Source organism: Piliocolobus tephrosceles, chromosome X (assembly GCF_002776525.5).
Source record: "Piliocolobus tephrosceles isolate RC106 chromosome X, ASM277652v3, whole genome shotgun sequence".
Lineage (NCBI taxonomy): Eukaryota > Metazoa > Chordata > Mammalia > Primates > Cercopithecidae > Piliocolobus > Piliocolobus tephrosceles.
The window spans coordinates 75,094,966-75,118,232 of record NC_045455.1 but is presented as its reverse complement, the minus strand read 5'-3'; the positions used below and the strand labels follow the sequence as shown (position 1 = coordinate 75,118,232).

The window sequence follows — 23,267 nt, the reverse complement described above, 5'->3', positions numbered from 1 at the left end:
CACACACACACACACACACACACACACACACACACACACACACACACCTGTAGCACTAAAGACAGAATAAATAAACTTGACAAAAACCAATCATCTTGTGGTTTGTGACACTTTGTCTAATGATTTCAGCACTGAAATCATTCTGATTAATCTTATGTCTTTACTTATTTGGGTTATGATTAATCAAGACTTTTTTTTTGAACCTACAAACTCTATAATCAAGCCAATTTTATATTAGTCCTTCCAAATTTGTTTAATGAAGAGAACAGAAAGACTTAAGTAGCAATTCTTACAGAGAGTGTATACATTCTACAGAATAAAGCCTACAAAAGATCATCAAGAAGTATTTGTTGGGTGAATTAATAACTGTAAATGATGTTAGAGGATATCTGTGAACAGCGATTCTCTTATTAAACATTAGCTCTCATTTTAACATCTCTTCATGCTCAACCAACACATATTTTTATGCTACAAATGTGTATAACTCAAACAAATAATTACTGGATTAAGGAAAACTTTTATATTAAATTTATAAGATAATAAACTATTAATCAGTGGAAACCACAAAATTTTATTTTGTGGTTCTCAACATACTGGCATAGCTATTAAAAATATTTTACTAAATATCTGCGTAGGTTCCTAGGTGCTCTAAATAGTGAAAGAAAAGAGAAGATATGTGCCTTATTCCAAGCGATTCCCGTTTTTTGAAGTAATATCTCATTGCAAGGGAAAATGGTGAATCATCTATGGTGATTCTCATTAGAAGAGTTTATATTCTTGGATGCTGATGTGGAACTAAATCATTATGTTGAGTTACACTATACTGTCTATAGTCACTTTTTATGAACTAAAATTATTTCAGGTCTTTCCTTCAAGAATTAAATATTTTGTAATTTAAAGGAGCTGGGAAGTGCACATCTCGGTGTGCAAACATAACAGGAATCTTATACTTAACAAGTTTAAAACTCAACCCTGGATTCCACCCTAGAAAACCTGTTCTGTCTAAGTCCTCCCCCATCTCAGTGAAGGGCAAGGGCCAACCCCACTCTTCCAGTTGTTCAGGCCCCACACTGAGGAGTCACCTTTGACTCCCTTTCACCCACACCCAATCCATGGGCAAATCCTCTCAACTCCTGGCAGTATCTGACCATCTCTTACCATCTCCATGCCTAGCCTTAGTCCTGTCCTCATTTTCTCTCCTCTAGACCACTGCAGCAGCCTCCTAACTGGTCTCCTTCCTTCAGTTTGAAAAAGTTTTCCAAAGTGATTTTTCCTGTGCAGTTCCCTCTTCACACAGCAATCAGAGGAATTTTTATAAAATATGTTGTCATTTGTAAGAACTATATTAGAAAGAACCAGCATGGTTAACTTTAAGTCTTTAAAAAGCATGATGGAACTTTATATTTCTCTAATGATTTTCAGGAATGAGGGTATTTGCCTCTCCCATATGCAACATCAATTGTTATACTTTTACTCTCTTCTATTCCTCCTCTATGCCAATTTAACTGACCAAAACCGACAGAATTAACCAAAAATCTTCTTGATTTTTGTTTAGTTTTAAAAATAATGTGAGAATTTAGGCCTTGTTTATTATTAAATTCACAATTTTTAATATGGTATACCTTTAAAAAGAATGATTCTTGGTATTTGAGTTTTTAAAAAATAGATTTACCACAATTATTTAGACCTGATTTTGTGCTGAACTGCTTCTAATGCTCATTACTGGTCCTTTTATATCACAAGGCTCCCATTCTTAAGGAATTTTTATTCCTCTCTTAATTGACTATTTATACAAATATATATATTTATTTCAAAGTTATTTTTTAAAAGGTTACTTAAGAGACATTTTAAGCCTCTGAATATCTGCAACTATCTGTCACTTTGTACTTCGGCTGTGCACAGCACTCGCGGGTCACAGGAACTGTCTCTTCAAAATTCTGCAGACTTTGTTCCTCTATCCCGTGGCATCCAAGGTTTTAGGGACAACTAATGTAAGATTAATTTTTCTTTCTCTAACAATAGCTTGTTTTTTGTCTGCTTCTCTGCTTTTAGGATATTTTCTTTATTTTTGAAATGTTAAAATTCCATGAGGCTGTGTTGAGGTGCTTCTCTCTTTGATTAATTCTGCATGGTACTTTGCAAAGTCCCTTTGATTCACAGACTTAGGCCTTTCTTCAGGTCGGTGCGGTTTTGTTACTACTTTGGTTACTGTTTATGAATATTTTTCAGTGGCCTCTTCTATGGGGATATCATTTGTTCATTCAGCATATGTTTACTAAGCACTTACCATGTTTCATGTACTGTTCTATTTGTTGGGATGACTCAGGGCTCTATATGTCAGCTCTCTACTTTGTTTTTACTAAGTAGCTTTCTTACGGTTTTTACCTCTTTATTTCCTCTGGATAACTTTTCAAGTTTTTTGTTCATATTAGTACTTAGATTTAGGACTGGATGGAGTCTGTTCTTTCTACTTTTCATGTAGATTTGAGTTTTGGCAGTGCACTTTTAGTTTTCTTATCTTTCCTTATTGCACTCAATTCCCTTATTATTTCGGCTTGCTTCTTAGCCAGATACTTTTCAATTTATATCTTATTTCACGTACTTCAATTTTCTTTGAATTGTGAGAACACAAAGCAGATGTTTTCTAAACATTTTATGTTTTCTGAAGAATATTCTATCCCAGCAGCATCTTCTATATCTTAAATGCTTGCTATTCCACCTCAATACGTAAGCTTTTCATACATTCCATGTTATTTTATGTTTTCTGTGTCCTTATTCTCAAATGATGAGATACAAAACTGTTCAGGAACAGATTGGACAGATGCTCCTTCGCTGCATTCACTTTCCACTTAGTTTCTACTAGAATTCTCCTTGAGAGATTTTAAACTGGTTGAACTAAATCTACAATGCCAGCTCAAGAATTCAGCAGGGAAGGAATCGAAACTGCGGACAGTCCCGGCATGAGAACTTCATCACCACATCATTTCTTATTTTGTTTGCAAAAGCCATTGCAATGGGGCCAACTTTGGGCATTTGGCTCCTTTGTGATTTAGTCTTCAAGCCAAGTATAAGTTGGGGCTGGTCTGGCCTTTTTCCCAGGGCTATTCCCCTTTCAGCTTCCTGCTTGTAGCCACTGCGTGAAACCTAGACCTCCCCGCAACCATGTCTCCCTAGCGCTGCTGCTTTCAAACGCTGTTGCATGGCAGTGACAAAATGGAGGTCAAGTGATCTGCTTCTCACCAGCTCTAGGGCTCTTTCTCCTTTTCCCTGCCTTTCCAGTCAAGGGATGTTAGTGACATTCTGTTAGCTCTCATGCAGTTACTCATGAATAATGCTATTTCTCAGGAAGGTTTTCAAGTTGTCTTTGAGAGGGGTTCCATCAAACTATATTTAGCAAAAATTCTTCAAAGCTGTTTGCATGTCACTAGCCCTCTTCATTAATTTCTCCTGACATGTTGGGTTTTCAATGTGTAAAGCTTTTGACTATTTAAATAACTGTAATGGTCACCTAGCAAAGACTGGGTTAGAGATGCCCATAGCCATGCAGCCCAGAAGTTAGGACTATATTTCTAGGCTGCACCTGGATGAAGTTGTCCTCTCATGGCCACTGACACCATGTCTTGAGTGATGAGCCATTCATAATGTGCTAAGAAAGAGTAACTGGCACTTTGCTGCTCTCCTGTGACATGCAGACATTCCTTGACACGGCTGTTCTCACCCTTCCCCTGTCTTTGCTCTACACTCTTGCCTTAGTTGACATATCTTCCCTTGGCTTGGGCTGTCCCTCTATTCAGATGACCACAAAAATACATATATAAATATCCATATAAACATGAAACCCTATCTAGTCCTTACCTTGCCCCTGAACTCCAAATTCAGGTTTTGAAAACTTTAAACATCATGTTTGATATTTTTACATAGGCGTCCCAATAGTGAGAAAACATATCATAACATCCAAAGCAAACATTTGCCTTCTTCACAAGTCTGTCTTCTTCCTGTGTCCCCTATTTCTGTCCTCCAGGGCTTGAAAACCTCCCATTTCCCTTCCCCCACATTCAGTGTCACTTGTCTTTTTCTCCTATCTCCAAACTGCTTCTTGAATTTGTCTCATTCTTTCCATTTTCATTTCAATTACCCTGGTTCAAGTTCCTATCACTTCTCACCCAAATAACTGATACTGTTTTATGATTTAATCTCCTGACTTCCACCTCTCTTGTCTCTGAAACTTCCTCCTCCAAGGCTATAAAACTTCCGAGAGAAGACAGAACCAGCTCTTAGCTCATGCCTGAGACCGCACAGTGTCACGCATCTGTCTGTGCTGTGCCCTCTGCTGGGGCGTTGTTTCCACCCTTCTCTGTCTGGTTAATACTTGTGTGTCCCTCAAGGCTCAGTTCATGTACCCCTACCTCCCAATCTATCCTTGAATCCATTTCTTCTGAGCTCCACCACATTCTAAGCCTCCCTCTACCTAGGTACTTACCATATTAAATGGAATGATCTCTTTAGGTGTCTGTCTTCTCTGCCTCTCAAGCCCAGAATTTTCTTAGTCCAGGGACACTATCTTATCAATCTCTGTGCCCTCAGTGCCAAGCACAGTGCGTGCCACACAATCAGTGTTCAGAGCACAGTTTATCTGAACAAAAGCTTAGTGTGAAACACCACAGGGGAAAATAGGAACATAATCATTGGTTCATGGAGATATCATGCTAGCCAAAGCAATCAGAGAAAGTTTAATTTAGTTTAGCCTGAGAATGAAATTATGATTATAGATCAGAAAAACATTGGAGAGAAGATATGATTAAAATCAAGTGGTTTTTTGTAAGAATGGGATGTTTTCTTTTGTTAGAGCATGCATGCTGCAATAGGAGACTGAGATTCTGAACCAAGTATAATTGAAGTATTTATGGACTGATGAGAAGACTCATGTGATCGATTCGCAAAAGGGAAAAGGTACAATAACTCAAAGAAGCCAAGAAAAGTCACTGGTGATAGCTATCTTAATCGAGAAGAAAGACATGTACTGCAACACAGGCACATGTTAAAGCAGACATTAACATGGGTGGCAACGGCATTTCCTGCTCCTCAAATCCCACCTGGAATCAATGAGTGGGCCTGAGGCTGTGCTTTGGAAAGTCATCTCAAGTGATGATTTGCTAGTTCCTGGCCAAACTTTGTGCTGTTCACCAAGGAAACACCCATGGTTACTTGGATTACATAGCAACCTCAAAACAGCTGGAAGATATTAGTCAATCAGAGCCACACAGGACTGGCAGAAGATGGCAAAATGGAACCAAACCAAAGGTTCATGGCTTTGTTTTCAATCTAAAGTTCCATATTCTACACAAGGCCATGTCCATGCTTGGCCAGTAGCTATGTTTTAAACCAGCCCTATCTTCCTCAATTGAGGACTAGAAGGTCCACCAGAGAATACCTCCCCTATGGAATAAAAATAAAGATTCAATAAGGAAAACACTTGAAAAATGCTGTGCTGGCATTTGGATAATGATGCAAAATGTTTTATGAGTATACGTAAGAATATACTTTTTATGGAATTGTTGAATTGGAAGAAGAGAACAGAGACCCTAACAAAAAACAATGAACTGAGCTTTGGGCCCAGATGCCTGCCTCGCTAGCCATATAGCCCAGGACAGGTTACACCATCTTTCTAATCTTCAGGTCTCTCATTTACAAAATGGGGGCAAAAGATGGCAAAAATGGGACCAATATTCACAGGATTATGAGAATTGACACAATGTATGTTTCCTCATCTATTAAATGTAGAAAATTATACATACTGGTTTCTGTAGAGATTAAATAACACAGTGAATGTAAAGTACCTGACTGGGTACCTGGCCTGTAATCCAGGCTGATAAATCTTAGCAAGTACAATGAAGGTAACAATGAAGCGAATCCTTCTGTAGAGAATGCTGCATAGTAGGCACTGTTTATGTATATCATCAGAGTTCTTCACTAACACACTATTATCTGTCATTCCCATTTTATAGAACCCAGGCTGTCTGGCTGCAGAGGATGACAATCATGATGGAGGTGATCTTGGTGACGACGACAATATAAAGCACCTAGTAGAATGCCTGGTGCATGGTAAATTCTCAGTAAATGCTTGCTATTATTATAATGCTGGTATTGTTTGTAAAGATTTCTAAAGACGGAAGTTCTACATCTATTTTAGCTACTTACTCAAGGATTAAATTGCTTTTATCTTCTTTCCTATATCTTAAAACTCTTTCTTGGTATCAGTGAAGCCTATTTTCTCGTTTTAGATCTTCTCCCTTTGCCCTGAAATGAGGCTTTGCTTTCTCTTTAGACAAAATAATCTGATTTTGTTTGTGATTTTAAGGAACACTCAGCCCCTCCTAAATTATTTGTGTAAATTGACCAGAGCACAATTTCTAATGTGAAATCTCCAAACAATAGTCATGCTTAGGAAATACTGAAGTGTCTTAATATTTTCAGGAGCAGTAGCAGTACTAACTGGTTCCTCAGCATTGAGAGTTTTGTGACTACAAAAGGGCAGGCAATGTGAGAGCAAGGGGAGAGCAGAAGGAGGAGGAGCCGGGGACATAGAGAATACATACCATGGCTTTCTTTCAAAAAAGAAAGCCATGGGATAGTCCAGTTTTATGCAGACATTTTCACACCGATACATTTTTTTGGACTGGCTAATTAGGGTTCAGATAATTTTCTCCAAGACTTTAGGCATGTGTCCAGGTTTGGACCCAGGTTATTTTCTTGGTCCATAAGTAGACGATTACCTGTAAATTATCCAGGATGATTCGGAGGGAGTGCACCTGTCGCCGAACAGCACCTGAAAACCTTTCATAGGTTGCAGCATCGTATTCACTCATTTGGATCTCCTTTAGCCTGAAACCAGAGGAGTATAAAAAGTTAACAGCTTAAATCACATAAATGTGGGTTTTTACTTTCATTCACCTCCTGCTAGAACTGTAGCAAACTTCTTGGAAACTCAGATTCATGTTAATGAGAAAAGGCAAGAAGCGATGTCTCCAGCTATGCTTCCATATTCAAAGAAGGTAACATCCAATAGTGTGCTAGTAAATGGTTAACAAACTAGGACAAGAAAAAAGTCCTAGATTTATAGTGTTTGCTGATTTCCATGATGTAAATATTGCCACCATGATCAGTTACAAGCTATGAACAGTGAGTTACAAAAAAATGTGCACCATTGGCTCTCATGAGCCAGTATGAATTGGCTTTGTGGTACACCATTGCTATATCCCAAAGCCATACTGTGATGTTTGCAGCCAATCAGTTCATGTGGCAGATTCCTAAGAGGGTTCCCATGGGTTGCTTTTTAAGATTGAGATCATGTATTTGGTTGACCAAGGTAACAGTTCAAGCCTAAAGAACGTAAGTGAATGTGCTGCTCTGTAGTCCTATGTGAGAGTTTTCTAAAATCGCTGACAGTGTAATCTAGACAGGACAATTGTATTTTAATATTACTGTAGCTTTGAAATTCTGTCTTCCCAGTATGCTGCTCCTTTTTATCAGTTTTTATCATTTGCTTCACTGAAGCCCCACCAGCACACTGGAAGCTCCCTATACACATTACATGCCCTGCAAGTGCTTCTCTCCCACTTGGAGTGTCCTTCCCCTGACTTTGCCTACTAACTCCCACTTACTCTTCAAGACTCAAGTCAATGATTGCCTCCTCCAGGAAGCCTGCTCTGACCCCCAGGTCTCTCTTCTGTGCTCTTAAGTCACTTCATTCTTCCCTCAGAGAATTTGCTCTCCATGCAACTATCTGCCTTCCGTCTCCCCAACTAGTCTCTATGCTCCTTTAGATAAGGGCTGAGTCTTTCTCAGCTTTATCTTTACAGTGCCTAGCATGGAACTAACATATAATGGGTGCTCAGAATAAATAGAAATGAATGGCTGAAATAAAAATACAACTCAGCATTACTTAAAATGCAGCATCTTAAACAGTCAGTAGAAAGTTCATTCAAAGAGTGACCTCTCGGGTTTTACAGTGTTATATCCACAATCCACAATCCACAATACACATTTCTATAAATTTCTATTAACATTAAAGGTACTGATACTAGGACAAAGAATAATAAGGGCAAATCTCAAAAGCCCAAGCATAACATAATCTTCTAAACTGGTGTGTGTGTATATGCATGCAATGTTGGAGATATGAATCCTAGGTGTATAGCAGAAACTCTTATCTAATGTGTATTTTTTATCACCTTGAGCTAAAACAGAAACCTCAAATACTGAATGAGAATAAATGTTCTCTATTCTTCCCTGTCAGGTTGGGCACTGGGAAAAATCCATTCACCATGGGGGAGAGCTCTAGAAGCTTATTACAATTACGTAATGCTAGGCCTAGACTACCGCGGGGTAGACTGGCATTCCTGCCCTATCACCCCACTGGATAATACCAACTTAGGTTTCAAGATCTAGCTCAAAGGCTACATCCTTTTTGAAGTCTTGCTTGAGCCCTTGCATAAAGCTGGCCATTCCCTCTTCATGTGCCCTATACAGACATCTACCATGAAACTTGCATACTTTATTGCTTTAATAGATAGGCCTGTTGCCCTCTCTTACGGTGTTTTCAAATTTTTCTTTCCATAGTAGGAAAGGTTTTACATTGAGATCTTGTAAACACAAATGCATGTATGTATAGAGGATAACTGAAACAAAAATTTAATGACAATTTTATTACATGGGATGTACTCTGATGTTTTCTATTCTATTCCTCAGGGAGAAGGACCATGTTTTATTTTTGCATTGAACTTCCAGTACCTACCACAATACCTGGCACACAGTGGCACTCAATAAGTGCTGCTGGATGGCTCTTTGAAAATACTGACTAGTAAAAGGTAAATACAGACGAGGCCACTATAATATCTGAATGGTTGTATCTTGAGGTGACATGCCAAGGTGCCTTTCTAAATCTAATTAACTCTCAGTCCTGAAGAATAAAAAGAAATATGTGTATAGGACTTGACCTCCTGACAATACCTCCTGTATTTAGTTTCTGGAAGTCTCTGAAATCTCTCTATGACTTTTTATTAGATTAAGTTATGTCTCAAGTATCAAAGCTGAAAGAAGCTGGGCACCATGAACAATGCAGGACATGCCACTTACCCCTTCATACCTAAACTGGTCTGTGTGTGTGTATGTCAATATGCTTCTTCTCAAAGAAGGGAGATAAGCACTGATTAGAAACAAATGTAGACACAGCTGTCCTTGGGGTGAGGAGGGGATGGAGGAGAGAGAGAGAGAAAAAAAAATATATATATAGCATAGTACCTAACATATAATGGATGCTCAAAATGAACTGAATGGCTGAAATAAAAATACAACTCAGGATTATTTAAAATGCAGCAACTTAACCTAACTGTAAGTAGAAAGTTCATTTGCTGGGTGACCTCTCTTGGGTTTTACAGTGCCGTATCCATAATGCGCTAATTTAATCACATATTTCTATAAATATAAAAGGTACTGATATTAGGACAGGGAATAATGAACATATATCTCAAAAGCCTAACCACAACACAATTTTCTAAACTACTGTGTGTGTGTGGGTGTGCGCACATGCAATGTTGGAGGTATGGGTTGTAGGTGTATACGTAAATACAAACATATATACACATATAAAAACACATATGTACATACACACATACATATCAAGGAAGGAGCTAGCCATTTGATAAGCCACCTCGAGCAGACTGGTCTGTGCAGTGATCAGAATTAGCTCCAGTTATAGGGCTACCACTGGTGCGATCATGTTGCACCCAAAACATACCACATGCTGTTTTAATTATGAAGAAATCTGGAAACCATATTCCAGATTGTGTCAGTTTTCAGAAAGCTCACCTACAAGGCAATCAAAGCTGATAAAATTTGAAAGATGATGACTGAAGCAGGGGACGTAGAAAGAAAAGAGAAATTTTAGCCTCTGGACCAAATGAGGTACCCATTGCTAATACTCTCAAGCCCACAAAACTAGCTGGAAATATATCTTTCTGCTTCTTTAACCCTGATCAAAACTGCAGGGCACAGCTGCTTCACATCCTAGTAATCTATGTGGACTAACTGCATTTTGTTGGCACAGTATATTTTTAAAGGGTGTATTTATTGTTACGTAAGAGTCTGGGAATTTTAGTTCTCATTTTACTTTTTCTTATAGGTCAGACTTAAATACTATAATTTTGAATCAATATAAGGAAAACAAACATAAGCTTAGATCCACTGTGTGAGGCTGATTAATTTTGCAAATGGTAGTGGATGCAATCTCCACAGCTGGTGCCCACCCTAAATGCTTTTTCTAAGTGTATACATGTACCTCACTGTTTATTTCATTTGCTTTTCACTGGTATAATGTTTCTGTTCTATTTTATTCACGTTTTATGCTTGTCTCTCTTTGTTAGTCTGCCTGAGTTAAAATATCCTTGATATGTAGGGGCTGGTATCTAGCTTAAAACCAGATACACATAGATGCTATCAAAATGCTGTGTTGATGATGTCAGGAACCCACTTAGCAGCATCAGGCTCTCCAAGGCACTAGCACAAACTTTCTGGCTCATAGCTAGGACTGCCTAGTTTCAGTCAGTCTCTGAATTAAGTACTAAAGGATGATTCCATTACTTGTATGCATGTGTGTATCATTCATTCCACAAATACATATGAAGGTTTGCTACATACCAGGTTCTGGGTGTAGGTCCTGGGGTTACACTAGAGCACAAAACACACGGATGCCTGCCCCCCAGAAACTTATAGTCAGTGGAGAGATAATCAACTATTCACAAATCACATAATGGGAAACAGTGATAAGAGTTATGGAGAAAAGGTACAGGATGCCATAAAAGGATCAATGGTGGGAACTGACCTCATTCTGCATATGCGTAAGTGGCAAAATTGTTTTAAAACTTATTATTTGATGATAGTGAAGAATTATTACTTATTAAAGATTTAATAACAGTATTGTGAGTTGGTATTTTTTTGTTTTTATATTATGGAGATACACTTGGAAATATTTACAATGAAATGACAGAAGTCTTGGATTAGCTTCAAAACAAGCCAGCAGAGAAGACTAGGAGTGGAGCCAGATTTTTCTTCTTGAAGTTGGGGGGTCGGGTCCATAGCATTCATTATATGTTCTTCTCAACTTTTATGTTTGAAAAGTTCCTAATAAAAAGTTGAAAAATTTTCAGCAGCATTAAATGAAATACTCACCAAATGGGATGAAAGTTCCATTTCTACATGAAAATAGAAAGCAACATCTTTCTCTTGGTGTTTTGCTGTGCCCCATCTTTCTCAGGATCTCCATGTGTTTCTATTTCTTTCTCTCATTTCTCACACCCTTGCCCAACTCCTCTGTCTTTCAACCACCTTATGGTATTCTCTTTTACTTCAACTGCGACTCTTCTCTGCAGCCTTTACTAGATGTGTATATTTTCCTCATCCCTTCCCCATGTCCTCTCTGTCCTCTCTTACATCCATTAAATTCATTTGTGTTATGGCACAGATGCCCCTTGACTTCTTCCTCTGTAGGGCAATTGTCTTTAACAGAACCACACTCCTTACTCCTATTATGGCAACAGGAGAAGGAGGTACAAGCACTGTTACCTTTCTGCCTCCCTGTGAACCATGTGTGCCAGAACACTCTATCTACCTGTCCACTGGGGCAAAAATTTAGACTGAATAATTACTTGGCAGCTTTTAAGGGTGGCAACAATAGGAACTCATTAACTGGGGAGGGGAGAATGACACATGTCCAACTGTTTAGTTCTTTTCCTAAATGCATACTTTATAATTCATAAGAAATGTAGAGAACTTTCATTCTAACAAGACCGTTCACTACACTATTCTCTACCTTTTTTGAAAGGTTTAAACACTTTCATTCCTAACATAGTTACTTGTTCTCATAACCTCCCTGGGCGAAAGGGAGAGTGAATTTTATTTCCAGAAGAGCAAATTCAGGCACAAAGAGGACAGATAAACTGTCAACAGTCACCAGGGAAGCCAGCAGAAGGGCTGGGAGCAACACTCTTGCCTCTAGCATCAAGTGTGTTATTTACCTGCTGAACCCTGAACCCGGAGGGTCTGAACGGGCAGGCTTTCCTGAGGGTGTGGCGGCAGGGCCTGCATTCTTGTCTCTATTGTCCTGTACTGTTTACTTGCAGGATGTGGAAGCACAGCATGTAATGTAATACCAGATGTTCTACGTGGGAGGAATTTCATAACTCACACACTTTAGCATGCTTTTTTCTAACTGCGCCCAGCTCCTCTCTTGCAGCACAAAAATGTAAATCTGCTTCCCAAACTATTACCAGGTCCTGGAATCTGAAAGGAAATATTGGTGGTTCTTTGGTATTTTTCACTTTTAGCTGAAGTACACATGTGGATGTCTAGGGTAACATCATGTGGATTCTTCTTATTTTTTAAATGGCTCCAATTGTAGTGGCCCAGAACAGCTGGGGAATGTCCGAGGGCCACAGGCTCATTGGCCTATATTAAGGCCTCTACTCACTGATGAGGCCTCCCCATTCAAACTCACTGTCCCTCCTCCCGAGCTGGTACTCATTATCCTACACGGGCAAGCTGCCTCTCTCTGCCATAGACACTGTACTCATCCTGCACTGGTGCCTCTGCTCATTTTGTTTTCCCTTTCTGGAATATTCTAGCTCTTCTCTTCCCATCTCTAAATCCTAGCTGAGCTCTGGCCGCACCTCAAGCAGCCCACTAAACTTGCCTTTCTCTGCACTGCTGGAGGGGACAACCTCTGCACCCTATGACTTTAACACTTAACTCTCTCTGTGTGTGTGTATGTGTGTGTGTGTGTGTGTGTGTGTGTGTGTGTTCCCTTGTCCTGTCTCCACACTAATCTGCAAGATTTCTGAGGGCAGGAAGGGACCACCGTGTAGACTTACCTGAATTCCCTATGTTGCCTAGGAACAGATAGGCATGGACGGGGTGATTTGAGCTTTAGATTTTAAGGAGCCCGAGTAGAAAGAACGGGGGATTTTGTTTATTTGGCTGTTTCAGTTAGGGATGGGGATGGCCGTGGACTTCAGTTTGAGGTCCGAGTTGCTGCATGAGGTGAAAACGCACACAAATCTAGGTTTCCCCACAGTCCACCGTGACATTTCACCATAACAGTAGTGCTGCTCTAAACGCGATGGGAACACTGACCTCTGCTGGAATGCTCTCTGGCCCATCTCTCTAGCAGCTCTCTTGACCTCCTCAGGAACTGCATCTTTCTCAGCCTGAGAGACCTGGTACACCGTATGGCCTGCATCCAGCCGGTAAGGGCCTCCTTTGCCACCCAGGCCTGCCGTGTCTCTTCCCCCTGGAAGGAAAATATGGAAATTCGGATGATAAAGCTGAACTTGACCACAGAACAAAAGTTGGGTCATGGTTTTAGGACAGGCTTGTGGAGGATATTAACTGTACTTAACTAGTAATTAAACAGTCAAATTACCTTCTTCTGGAAAAAGATGTATTCTCCTGTTTAGGATGTTTTTCCTTTTCCCCATCCATTCAAATACTACCTATATATCAAGGCTTACTCCAACTTCTACGACACTTTAGCTAATGCTGCTGCCTCATAGGGATTCATACTCTTGTGTACTATTTGTTATCCTTTCATATTTATTTTTCTCACCAACTATATGATAGATGAGGTATTTTATTTATTTTTGTACTACCACACCTGTAAGAGTGGTTTGAATATCAATAGATCCTTAGTATATATTTCCTAATTAAATGTACAACTGTTCCCTTCCCTCAGGTATTACCTTAGTTTTCCTTAAAATACCTGGACAGTCAGGCTATAAATACTGTTTTTTTCTGCTTTGCAAGTTATAAAAATAATGCACAGAGAGGCTAAGTATTCATGACCTGATATCACTGGCTTAGCCAAGATTAGAAGCCAATTATTACACCAACTTTGACTTTTGGTTTGAACAGTATATAACATAAACACCACCAGCTTTAGAACAGTCTTTCAATAGAAACTCAAGTTCACATAATACATAATACATATTACATATACCTATTACACTTTATAACATAACATTGTATGAACTGTTCATATTGTAAATGCCTGTAAGGCCAGGTAGGTCATATGATAAAAAGTGGTAGGGACACTGACTAACTTAGAGAGGATTTACCTTGTCTAAATATATCCAAATTGAAATTACTTTAAAACACTACATGGACCAGAAGAAAAAAATACATCTGTTGGCTAGATTTGGCCTTTGGGCTATAAGCTTGTTAACCCTATTTAGGGGTAGATTAGAATACTAGTAACCCGTTTCTTTTGTTTATTCACATGTAAATTGAGAACTTAGAAGAGAATCCAATATTGGAGGGGCAGTATAGTAAGTACAGTACGGTATATTATAATACGCTGCTATTGTAGAGTATATTATGATATAGTTAAACCAGACTGCTTGGGTTTGAATTCTAGTTCCAACCCACCAGCCATTTATCTTTGGGGAATTACTTAACTTCTCTGTGTCTCAGGCTCCTCTCTATAAAGTGGGGATACTAATATTATTTACTTCATGGGATTGGCATGAAGCTAAAATGCTTACAGCAGTATCTGGCACATCATAAAAGGTATATAACGGACTGCTTTTATTATTATAAAACAAAGCCTAGTTATGTAGAATTAGGCAATTTCTAGTTTCATAAAGTGGAAAGTTTGAAGGCTTTTAGACTTAGGGTAAATTATATTACATTTTTCTTTCACCATCACCACCCCCACCCCCACCCCCACCTCACCACTGAGCTTTAACTGGTCTAATAAAACTAAAACCAAAAACTCAATATGAACTGCTCCCCTTCTGAAAGTCTAGGTAGGTCATTTCCTTTTTGGGAAATACCATGAGAACTGCCCATTAATTACACTACTTTAATCTTTTGATTGGAACACATTTCACTTTTATTTAGAAATGGGTGGTGGAAAATTCCTTCTGGGATGTGTGTGACTCCCATTTCTTACTCATGGCCAGCCAATAGGCGGAGGGGTGCAGTAACTGGACAGTGACAATGAGCTATAGGAGGAAAAGGTGTTTCTGGGATCTAACTCCTTTCCTACAGCAGGGTATCCTGAGTATGGGTGCATCATGAATTTGAGCTGAAAGTTTCCTAGGTGCTGAGATGTTATCATTCTGGTGAAAGGGAGAAAGTGGTGGAAACATCAGAAGCTGGTGTGAGTGACTGGACACATGAGTCACAGGGCCCTGGGGAAAGTTGCACTGGGGTGGAGCATGTGGTGCTCTTCATGATCTCCACTTCCCAGAGCCTTTAATTTGTACTATTTAAATGAATACGCTTACCAGAGGTTCTAAGACTGGAGGGCATAGTCTTAAAGCTAAGCTGGACACCCGTTCAGAAGATAATGGGGAGGGTGGGCAAGGGAGGAGCATTGATGAAGAAAGGGGAATCAGATGACTTGTTGGGCCAGAGCTCACTTCAAAGAAAAGAATTCTGAGGGAAAAGAATGGCAGAGAGAAAAAGAGAAATTGAAGCCAAGGAGCCTTGATCAATTGAAAACTAAAAGCCAGGTGAAACAAATGTAGCCTCAGTCTGGACAGATACGTGAGCTAGTAAATTCAAGTTTGGTAACAAATAGGAACTTCTCCCCCAGAGTAGTCCACTGCTGGGAAACCACATCTGGCTGGCTCGTTCCACAATGCATTCCATATGGATTAAATCTTGTTGGCTTGACACTCACTTCCAGATCAAAGGACATTTCTAAAAATAGCCTTACTTTAAAGCTGATGCTTGATGAATAAACAGAGTAGGCAAGAAGTCCACAGGCCTATTTGATAGCACATTGTCTCAGCAGAGAAACCCATTTCCTCCCGAGGCTGTCAAGGCCAAGAGGCACAGACCATCCCAAGGAAGGTGAAGTACAGAGCTCCTGCCAGCACTCCTCACGGTGAGATAAGCTCAGACAGTGCGCACACAGTCTGGCCCTATTCCTGTGGCCTCGCAGATGTGTCTGCTCCAGCTGCCGCAGAGGAAAAAGGAAGACGGCAGTCCTGGGAACAATGCCCTAGTTGGGCAGCCAAGAGGAAGGAGTCAGCCATCGGTTTAGACTGCAACCAGCCTTATCTCGAAATCTTGCACCCTCAACATACTTCTAAGACGTGGAAGACAAGGACCATTTCTTTTCAAAGTCAGTTGCTCAAGAAAGAATTTACTGTGGATTTCTGGCATGATCCCAAGGTCATGGAATTTGAAAGAAGGGATTAACACTTTAGTGAAAATACTCTTTATGCCAGGCATAGTGCTCAGTGCTTAACAATTGTAATCTCATTTAATCCTCACCACAACTTAAGGTGGTTCACACTATCCCCCTTTGACTGATGAAGCAACTCCAGGAGGGTCAGCATGCTCTTAGGTCACAGGGTGGCAGAGCCTGTGGGACTCCAAATGCCAGGCTCTTCGCATGCCTTGATGTCATGCTGGGGTAGAGGGCAAGACAACAATCCAACTGAGTAATGAGGGAGGCTGAGAAGGAAAGCCAGTCTCTGAGTCTTCTCAGGGGCGCTGTGCTGGCCTAATGGGCTTGGGAAACCTCGGGAAGGCTGACTCAGGAAAATGCTGGTGCCACCAACCTGTTCCGCCAGCCCAAGTGTTGCCACCCACATGAGGCATGTTGTCTGGGTCCTCCTTCCCGTGTTTGGGGGAGCTTACATCTTCACCACTGTCTCTGCTGATTGTTATCTAAAAATGAAGAATTGAGACATTTTTACTATCCTGTGACAAACATCAGGAACTGCATGACAGAAAAAAAAATGTTTTTTCTCCTAAGTCCTTAAGTTATCACATAACCTCAGGCCAATGGACTTGATAAATGCTGTGAGTATTTGGCAAAAATTCCATCAGATGGATTCCAACATCCATCTAGTTGGGAAGGAGAACTAATTTTTAAAAAAACTCAAAGAAAAGTAAAGGAGCTGGACTGCATTATAGCTACAGAATGTTTGTGGTGCAAACCAAGCTGTGAGCATTTACCAGGGCATGAGACTTACCAGATGCAGGGAAAACGGATCTCACTGGAGAGGGATATTTTGCCAGTGGTTTAAAAGGATCACCACCTAGCTGATCCAGCTGAGTCATTATATACACACTTACCCATTCTATTTTCAAAGAAACCCCATTACTCTGAGAAATGCCATTTTACATAAAATATAGAGAAAAGAAAAACAAAAAGTTATGTATGTATGCCTTAGTGATAGATTTATGTTATACACTAAAAACTGCTTATTTATTTTTTGGACCCACTTCAATTTTTATTATGGTATTTTGTAGCTTTCCTAATTCATCTTTATTGTAAAACTAGATTTACAATTCCTGCAATTCAAACAGAATAAGTAGTACTTTAGCCTTCTTCTGTGAGAGCCTGAAGTTCATTGCTTCCTATTTCATTCAGTACAGTGTCACCCAAAGGAGTGATAATCACACAGAAATTTCAATCCTAGTAGTCAGTTCAGTAGATACTACTCCACAATAAAAAGAAATCAAAGCATTCACATTTTGTGCACACTATGAGCCTGCTCTCAGATGTAATGATTTCCTAGAAGACAAGATCAAATTCTCATTCATTTGTTCAAATAAGACTTACAGAAAATGTACTGATGGGACATTCTGTGAGGTACCGTGGGGCCTACAAAGCCATGGAGGATTGGTTCCTGCCCTCAAACTGCTTACAGGGGAACAAGAGAGCTTACAAATAAATGGGCCTGAAGTCGGTCTTTAGAGTTAACCATTCCATGTTGGTACCTGGGTTTTTCATTCTTGATGTTGGGATTAATGCAGTTAGGTAGGTAATTTGAGGTCTTCGCAAACAAAATGGCCATTAAGAATAAAATCAACATAACTTCTACTGTCTTATGTCCAAGTTGGTTCATTTCAAGTGTCACGACATCGTAGGGATTTTAATTAGCTGGGCTTTTCTGCAAATAGCTTTGGCAGCACCAACAAAATTTTTGCCAAAACTTCAGCATACTCCAAGAAAATTTAGCAGGCAGACATGACAATTGATATAAATTCCACACACATAATCATGCTCTAAAAATGGGTGAAAATAATTTTTCCTCCTGTTTTCTTTTTTTTTTTTGAGACAGAGTCTCGCTCTGTCACCCAGGCTGGAGTGCAGTGGCCGGATCTCAGCTCACTGCAAGCTCCGCCTCCGGGGTTTACGCCATTCTCCTGCCTCAGCCTCCCGAGTAGCTGGGACTACAGGCGCCCGCCACCTCGCCCGGCTAGTTTTTTGTATTTTTAGTAGAGACGGGGTTTCGCTGTGTTAGCCAGGATGGTCTCGATCTCCTGACCTCGTGATCCGCCCGTCTCGGCCTCCCAAAGTGCTGGGATGACAGGCGTGAGCCACCGCGCCCGGCCTCCTCCTGTTTTCTTAAACAAGCAAGATAGCTAGAAACATTTAAGAGAAAAACTCCCAGCCTAGACTGCAGTGGTAGGATCTTGGCTCACTGCAACCTCCTTCTCCCAGGTTCAAGCAATTCTCCGGCCTCAGCCTCCCAAGCAGCTGGGATTACATGCACCTGCCACCATGCCCAGCTAATTTTTTTATTTTTAGTAGAAACGGGGTTTCACCATGTTGGCCAGGCTGGTCTTGAACTCCTGACCTCAAGTGATCCACCCGCCTCAGCCTCCCAAAGTGCTGGGATTACAGGCATGAGCCACTGTGCCAAGATACATTTTTTTAAAAAAATATAATAAGAAGATACTTTATTTTTAAACAAAGACATGATTTATTTTTTATTTCATTTTTATTTTTTATATACTTTAAGTTCTAGGGTACATGTGCACAATGTGCATGTTTGTTACATATAGTATACATGTGCCATGTTGCTTTGCTGTACCCATTAATTTGTCATTTATGTTAGGTATTTATCCTAATGCTATCCCTCCCCAAGACCCACCCCACGACAGGCCCCAGTGTGTGATGTTCCCCACCCTGTGTCCTAGTGTTCTCACTGTTCAATTCCCACCTGTGAGTGAGAACATGCAGTGTTTGGTTTTCTATCCTTGCGATAGTTTGCTGAGAATGATGGTTTCTAGCTTCATCCATGTCCCTGCAAAGGACATGAACTTATCCTTTTTTAAGGCTGCATAGTATTCCATGGTGTATATGTGCCACATTTTCTTTATCCAGTCTATTATTGATGGACATTTGGGTTGGTTCCAAGTCTTTGCTATTGTGAATAGTGCTGCAATAAACATACGTGTGCATGTGTCTTTACAGTAGCATGATTTATAATCCTTTGGGTATATATCCAGTAATGGGATCGCTGGGTCAAATGGTATTTCTAGTTCTAGATCCTTGAGGAATTGCCACACTGTCTTCCACAATGGTTGAACTAGTTTACACTCCCACCAACAGTGTAAAAGCGTTCCTATTTCTCCAGTTATCTCCAGCATGTTGTTTCCTGAATTTTTAATGATTGTCATTCTAACTGGTGTGAGATGGTATCTCATTGTGGTTTTGATTTGCATTTCTCTGATGACCAGTGATGATGAGCATTATTTCAAGTGTCTGTTGGCTGCATAAATATCTTCTTTTGAAAAGTGTCTGTTCATATCCTTTGCCCACTTTTTGATGGGGTTGTTTGATTTTTTCTTGTAAATTTAAGTTATTTGTGGATTCTGGATATTAGCCCTTTGTCAGATGGGTAGATTGTAAAAATTTTCTCCCATTCCTTAGGTTGCCTGTTCACTCTGATGGTAGTTTCTTTTGCTGTACAGAAGCTCTTTAGTTTATTTAGATCCATTTGTCTATTTTGGGTTTTGTTGCCATTGCTTTTGGTGTTTTCGTCATGAAGTCCTTGCTCATGCCTATGTCCTGAATGGTATTGCCTAGCTTTTCTTCTAGGGCTTTTATGATTTTAGGTCTAACATTTAAGTCTCTAATCCATCTTGAATTAATTTTTGTCTAAGGTGTAAGGAAGGGATCCAATTTCAGCTTTCTACACATGGCTAGCCAGTTTTCCCAGCACCATTTATTAAATAGGGAATCCTTTCCCCATTTCTTGTTTTTGTCAGGTTTGTCAAAGATCAGATGGTTGTAGATGTGTGGTGTTATTGCTGAGGCCTCTGTTCTGTTCCATTGGTCTATATCTCTGTTTTGGTACCAGTACCATGCTGTTTTGGTTACTGTAGCCTTGTAGTATAGTTGGAAGTCAGGTAGCATGATGACTCCAGCTTTGTTCTTTTGGCTTAGCATTGTCTTGGCAATGTGGGCTCTGTTTTGGTTCCACATGAACTTTAAAGTAGTGTTTTTTTCAATTCTGTGAAGAAAGTCATTGGTAGCTTGATGGGGATGGCATTGAATCTATAAATTACCTTGGGCAGTATGGCCATTTTCATGATATTGATTCTTCCTGTCCATGAGCATGGAAAGTTCTTCCATTTGTTTGTGTACTCTTTTATTTCGTTGAGCAGTGGTTTGTAGTTCTCCTTGAAGAGGTCCTTCACATCCCTTGTAAGTTGGATTCCTAGGTGTTTTATTCTCTTTGAAGCAATTGTGAATGGGAGTTCACTCATGATTTGGCTCTCTGTTTGTTATTGGTGTATAGGAATACTTGTGATTTTTGCACATTGATTTTGTATCCTGAGACTTTGCTGAAGTTGCTTATCAGCTTAAGGAGATTTTGGGCTGAGACAATGGGGTTTTCTAAATATACAATCATGTCATCTGCAAGCAGGGACAATTTGACTTCTTCTTTTCCTAACTGAATACCCTTTATTTCTTTCTCTTGTCTGATTGCCCTAGCCAGAATTTCCAACACTATGTTGAATAGGAGTGGTGAGAGAGGGCATCCCTGTCTTGTGTCAGTTTTCAAAGGGAATGCTTCCAGTTTTTGCCCATTCAGTATGATATTGACTGTGGGTTTGTCATAAATAGCTCTTATTATTTTGAGATATGTTCCATCAATACTTAGTTTATGGACATTTTTTATATGAAGGGCTGTTGAATTTTGTTGAAGGACTTTTCTGCATCTACTGAGATAATCATGTGATTTTTGTCTTTGGTTCTGTTTATGTGATGGATTATGTTTATTGATTTGCGTATGTTGAACCAACCTTGCATCCCAGGAATGAAGCCAACTTGATCGTGGTGGATAAGCTTTTTGATGTGCTGTTGGATTCAGTTTGCCAGTATTTTATTGAGGATTTTCGCATTGATGTTCGTCAGGCATATAGGTCTAAAATTCTCTTTTTTTTATTGTGTCTCTGCCAGGCTTTGGTATCAGGATGATGCTGGCCTCATACAATGAGTTAGGGAGGATTCTCTCTTTTTCTATTAATGGAATAGTTTCAGAAGGAATGATACCAGCTCCTCTTTGTATCTCTGGTAGAATTAGCTGTGAATCTGTCTGGTTCTGGACTTTTTTTGGTTGGTAGGCTATTAATTATTGCCTCAATTTCAGAGCCTGTTATTGGTCTATTCAGGGATTCAACATCTACCTGGTTTAGTCTTGGGAGGGTGTATGTGTCCAGGAATTTATCTATTTCTTCTAGATTTTCTAGTTGATTTGCATAGAGGTGTTTATAGTATTCTCTGATGGTAGTTTGTATTTCTGTGGGATCGGTGGTGATATCCCCTTTATCATTTTTTATTGCTTGTATTTGATTCTTCTTTATTAGTCTTGCTAGCGGTCTATCAATTTTGCTGATCTTTTCAAAAAACCAGCTCCTGGATTCATTAATTTTTTTTTTTTTTTTTTGAGGCGGAGTCTCGCTCTGTCTCCCGGACTGGAGTGCAGTGGCTGGATCTCAGCTCACTGCAAGCTCCGCCTCCCGGTTTTACGCCATTCTCCTGCCTCAGCCTCCCGAGTAGCTGGGACTACAGGCGCCCGCCACCTCGCCCGGCTAGTTTTTGTATTTTTAGTAGAGACGGGGTTTCACCGTGTTAGCCAGGATGGTCTCGATCTCCTAACCTCGTGATCCGCCCGTCTCGGCCTCCCAAAGTGCTGGGATTACAGGCTTGAGCCACCGCGCCCGGCCTCATTAATTTTTTGAAGGATTTTTTTGTGTCTCTATATCCTTCAGTTCTGCTCTAATCTTAGTTATTTGTTGCCTTCTGCTAGCTTTTGAATGTGTTTGCTCTTGCTTCTCTAGTTCTTTTAATTGTGATGTTAGGGTGTTGATTTTAGATCTTTCCTGCTTTCTCTTGTGGGCATTTAGTGCTATAAATTTCCCTCTACACACTGCTTTAAATGAAAGACACAAGTTTTACAATAGTCCTGCCACAGCCCCAGGGACTTCTGGGCTGCTTTCAGAAGGATCTTCAGAATCTATGACTGATTTTTAGTATCTTTCATAGTGACATTTATGTATTCTTTAAAAACATTTGATTTTTAATAAATAGTCAAATGATACTTAGAGTTGATTTCTGTTGGAAGCTATATGCTAACTTGCTGGTAAACTTCGGCAAGTCAAGTAAGTTCTCCAGACCATCACTTTTGCATCAGAAACTAAGGGGTTAAACTAAATTATTTATACTATTACACCCAGCATTGATGTGCTGTGACTGATTCAATGATTTCAAATCTGGTAAATAAGGTGATCAAAGTAGGGTTTTCATCAAAACCAGGTACAATTATACAATAATGAGACAACTGACAGCTTCTCATTTACAATGGTTTGACTTATAACTTTTCAACTTTACAACGGGATGAAAGCAATACACACATTCAATAGAAATCATACTTCAATCACGCATACAACCCTTTTGCTTTTCACTTTTAGTATAATATTTAATAAGTTATATGAGATATTCAACACTATTGTAAAATAGGCTTTATGTTAGATGGTTTTGTTCAACTGTAGGCTAATGTAAGTGCTCTGAGCATGTTTAAGATAGGCTAGGCTAAGCAATGCAGTTTGGTAGGTTTGGTGTATTAAATACATTTTCAGCTTACCATATTTCTAATAGGTTTATTGGAATGTAAGCCTACCAGAAGTCAAGGAGCATCCATAGTTTGCTTATAAGCGTTAAGACTCTTCTATAGGCTAATTCTAAAAGAGAAGTTCCAAAAATAGTCTACAAATTGGAAGAACCATTCTGAACACCATTCCTCACTTTGTGGGGCATGTGTGTGTATTCTGGTACACTGTTTAAAAATAAGTTTTAAAAAACCAGAAGAGGTGTGAAGGGCAAATTCCCACATGTCTTCTAACTTTACTTTCATCAAATATTATCACCCTAAGACATTTCACACAATCCAGTTATTCTG

At 39.7% G+C, this 23,267-nt stretch overlaps 1 protein-coding gene and 1 long non-coding RNA gene across 3 annotated transcripts in view; one reads left to right on the top strand and one right to left on the bottom strand.

Moving 5' to 3' along the window:
- The window catches only part of LOC113224806, a 95,430-nt gene extending 90,524 nt beyond the window's left edge, over positions 1-4,906 (top strand). The window contains exon 3 of the long non-coding RNA XR_003309421.1: positions 4,847-4,906. This is a non-coding gene — a long non-coding RNA (uncharacterized LOC113224806). The remainder of the gene's footprint in view (positions 1-4,846) is intronic.
- VWA8 (von Willebrand factor A domain containing 8) overlaps positions 1-23,267 on the bottom strand; it is a 390,434-nt gene that overhangs the window by 29,692 nt on the left and 337,475 nt on the right. For both annotated transcript variants that reach the window (XM_023208911.1, XM_023208909.2), the window contains exons 38-40: positions 16,623-16,731; positions 13,183-13,339; positions 6,774-6,882 (exon numbers count right to left, since the gene is read on the bottom strand). In XM_023208911.1, the coding sequence (XP_023064679.1) occupies positions 6,774-6,882; positions 13,183-13,339; positions 16,623-16,731 (375 nt within the window). The remainder of the gene's footprint in view (positions 1-6,773; positions 6,883-13,182; positions 13,340-16,622; positions 16,732-23,267) is intronic.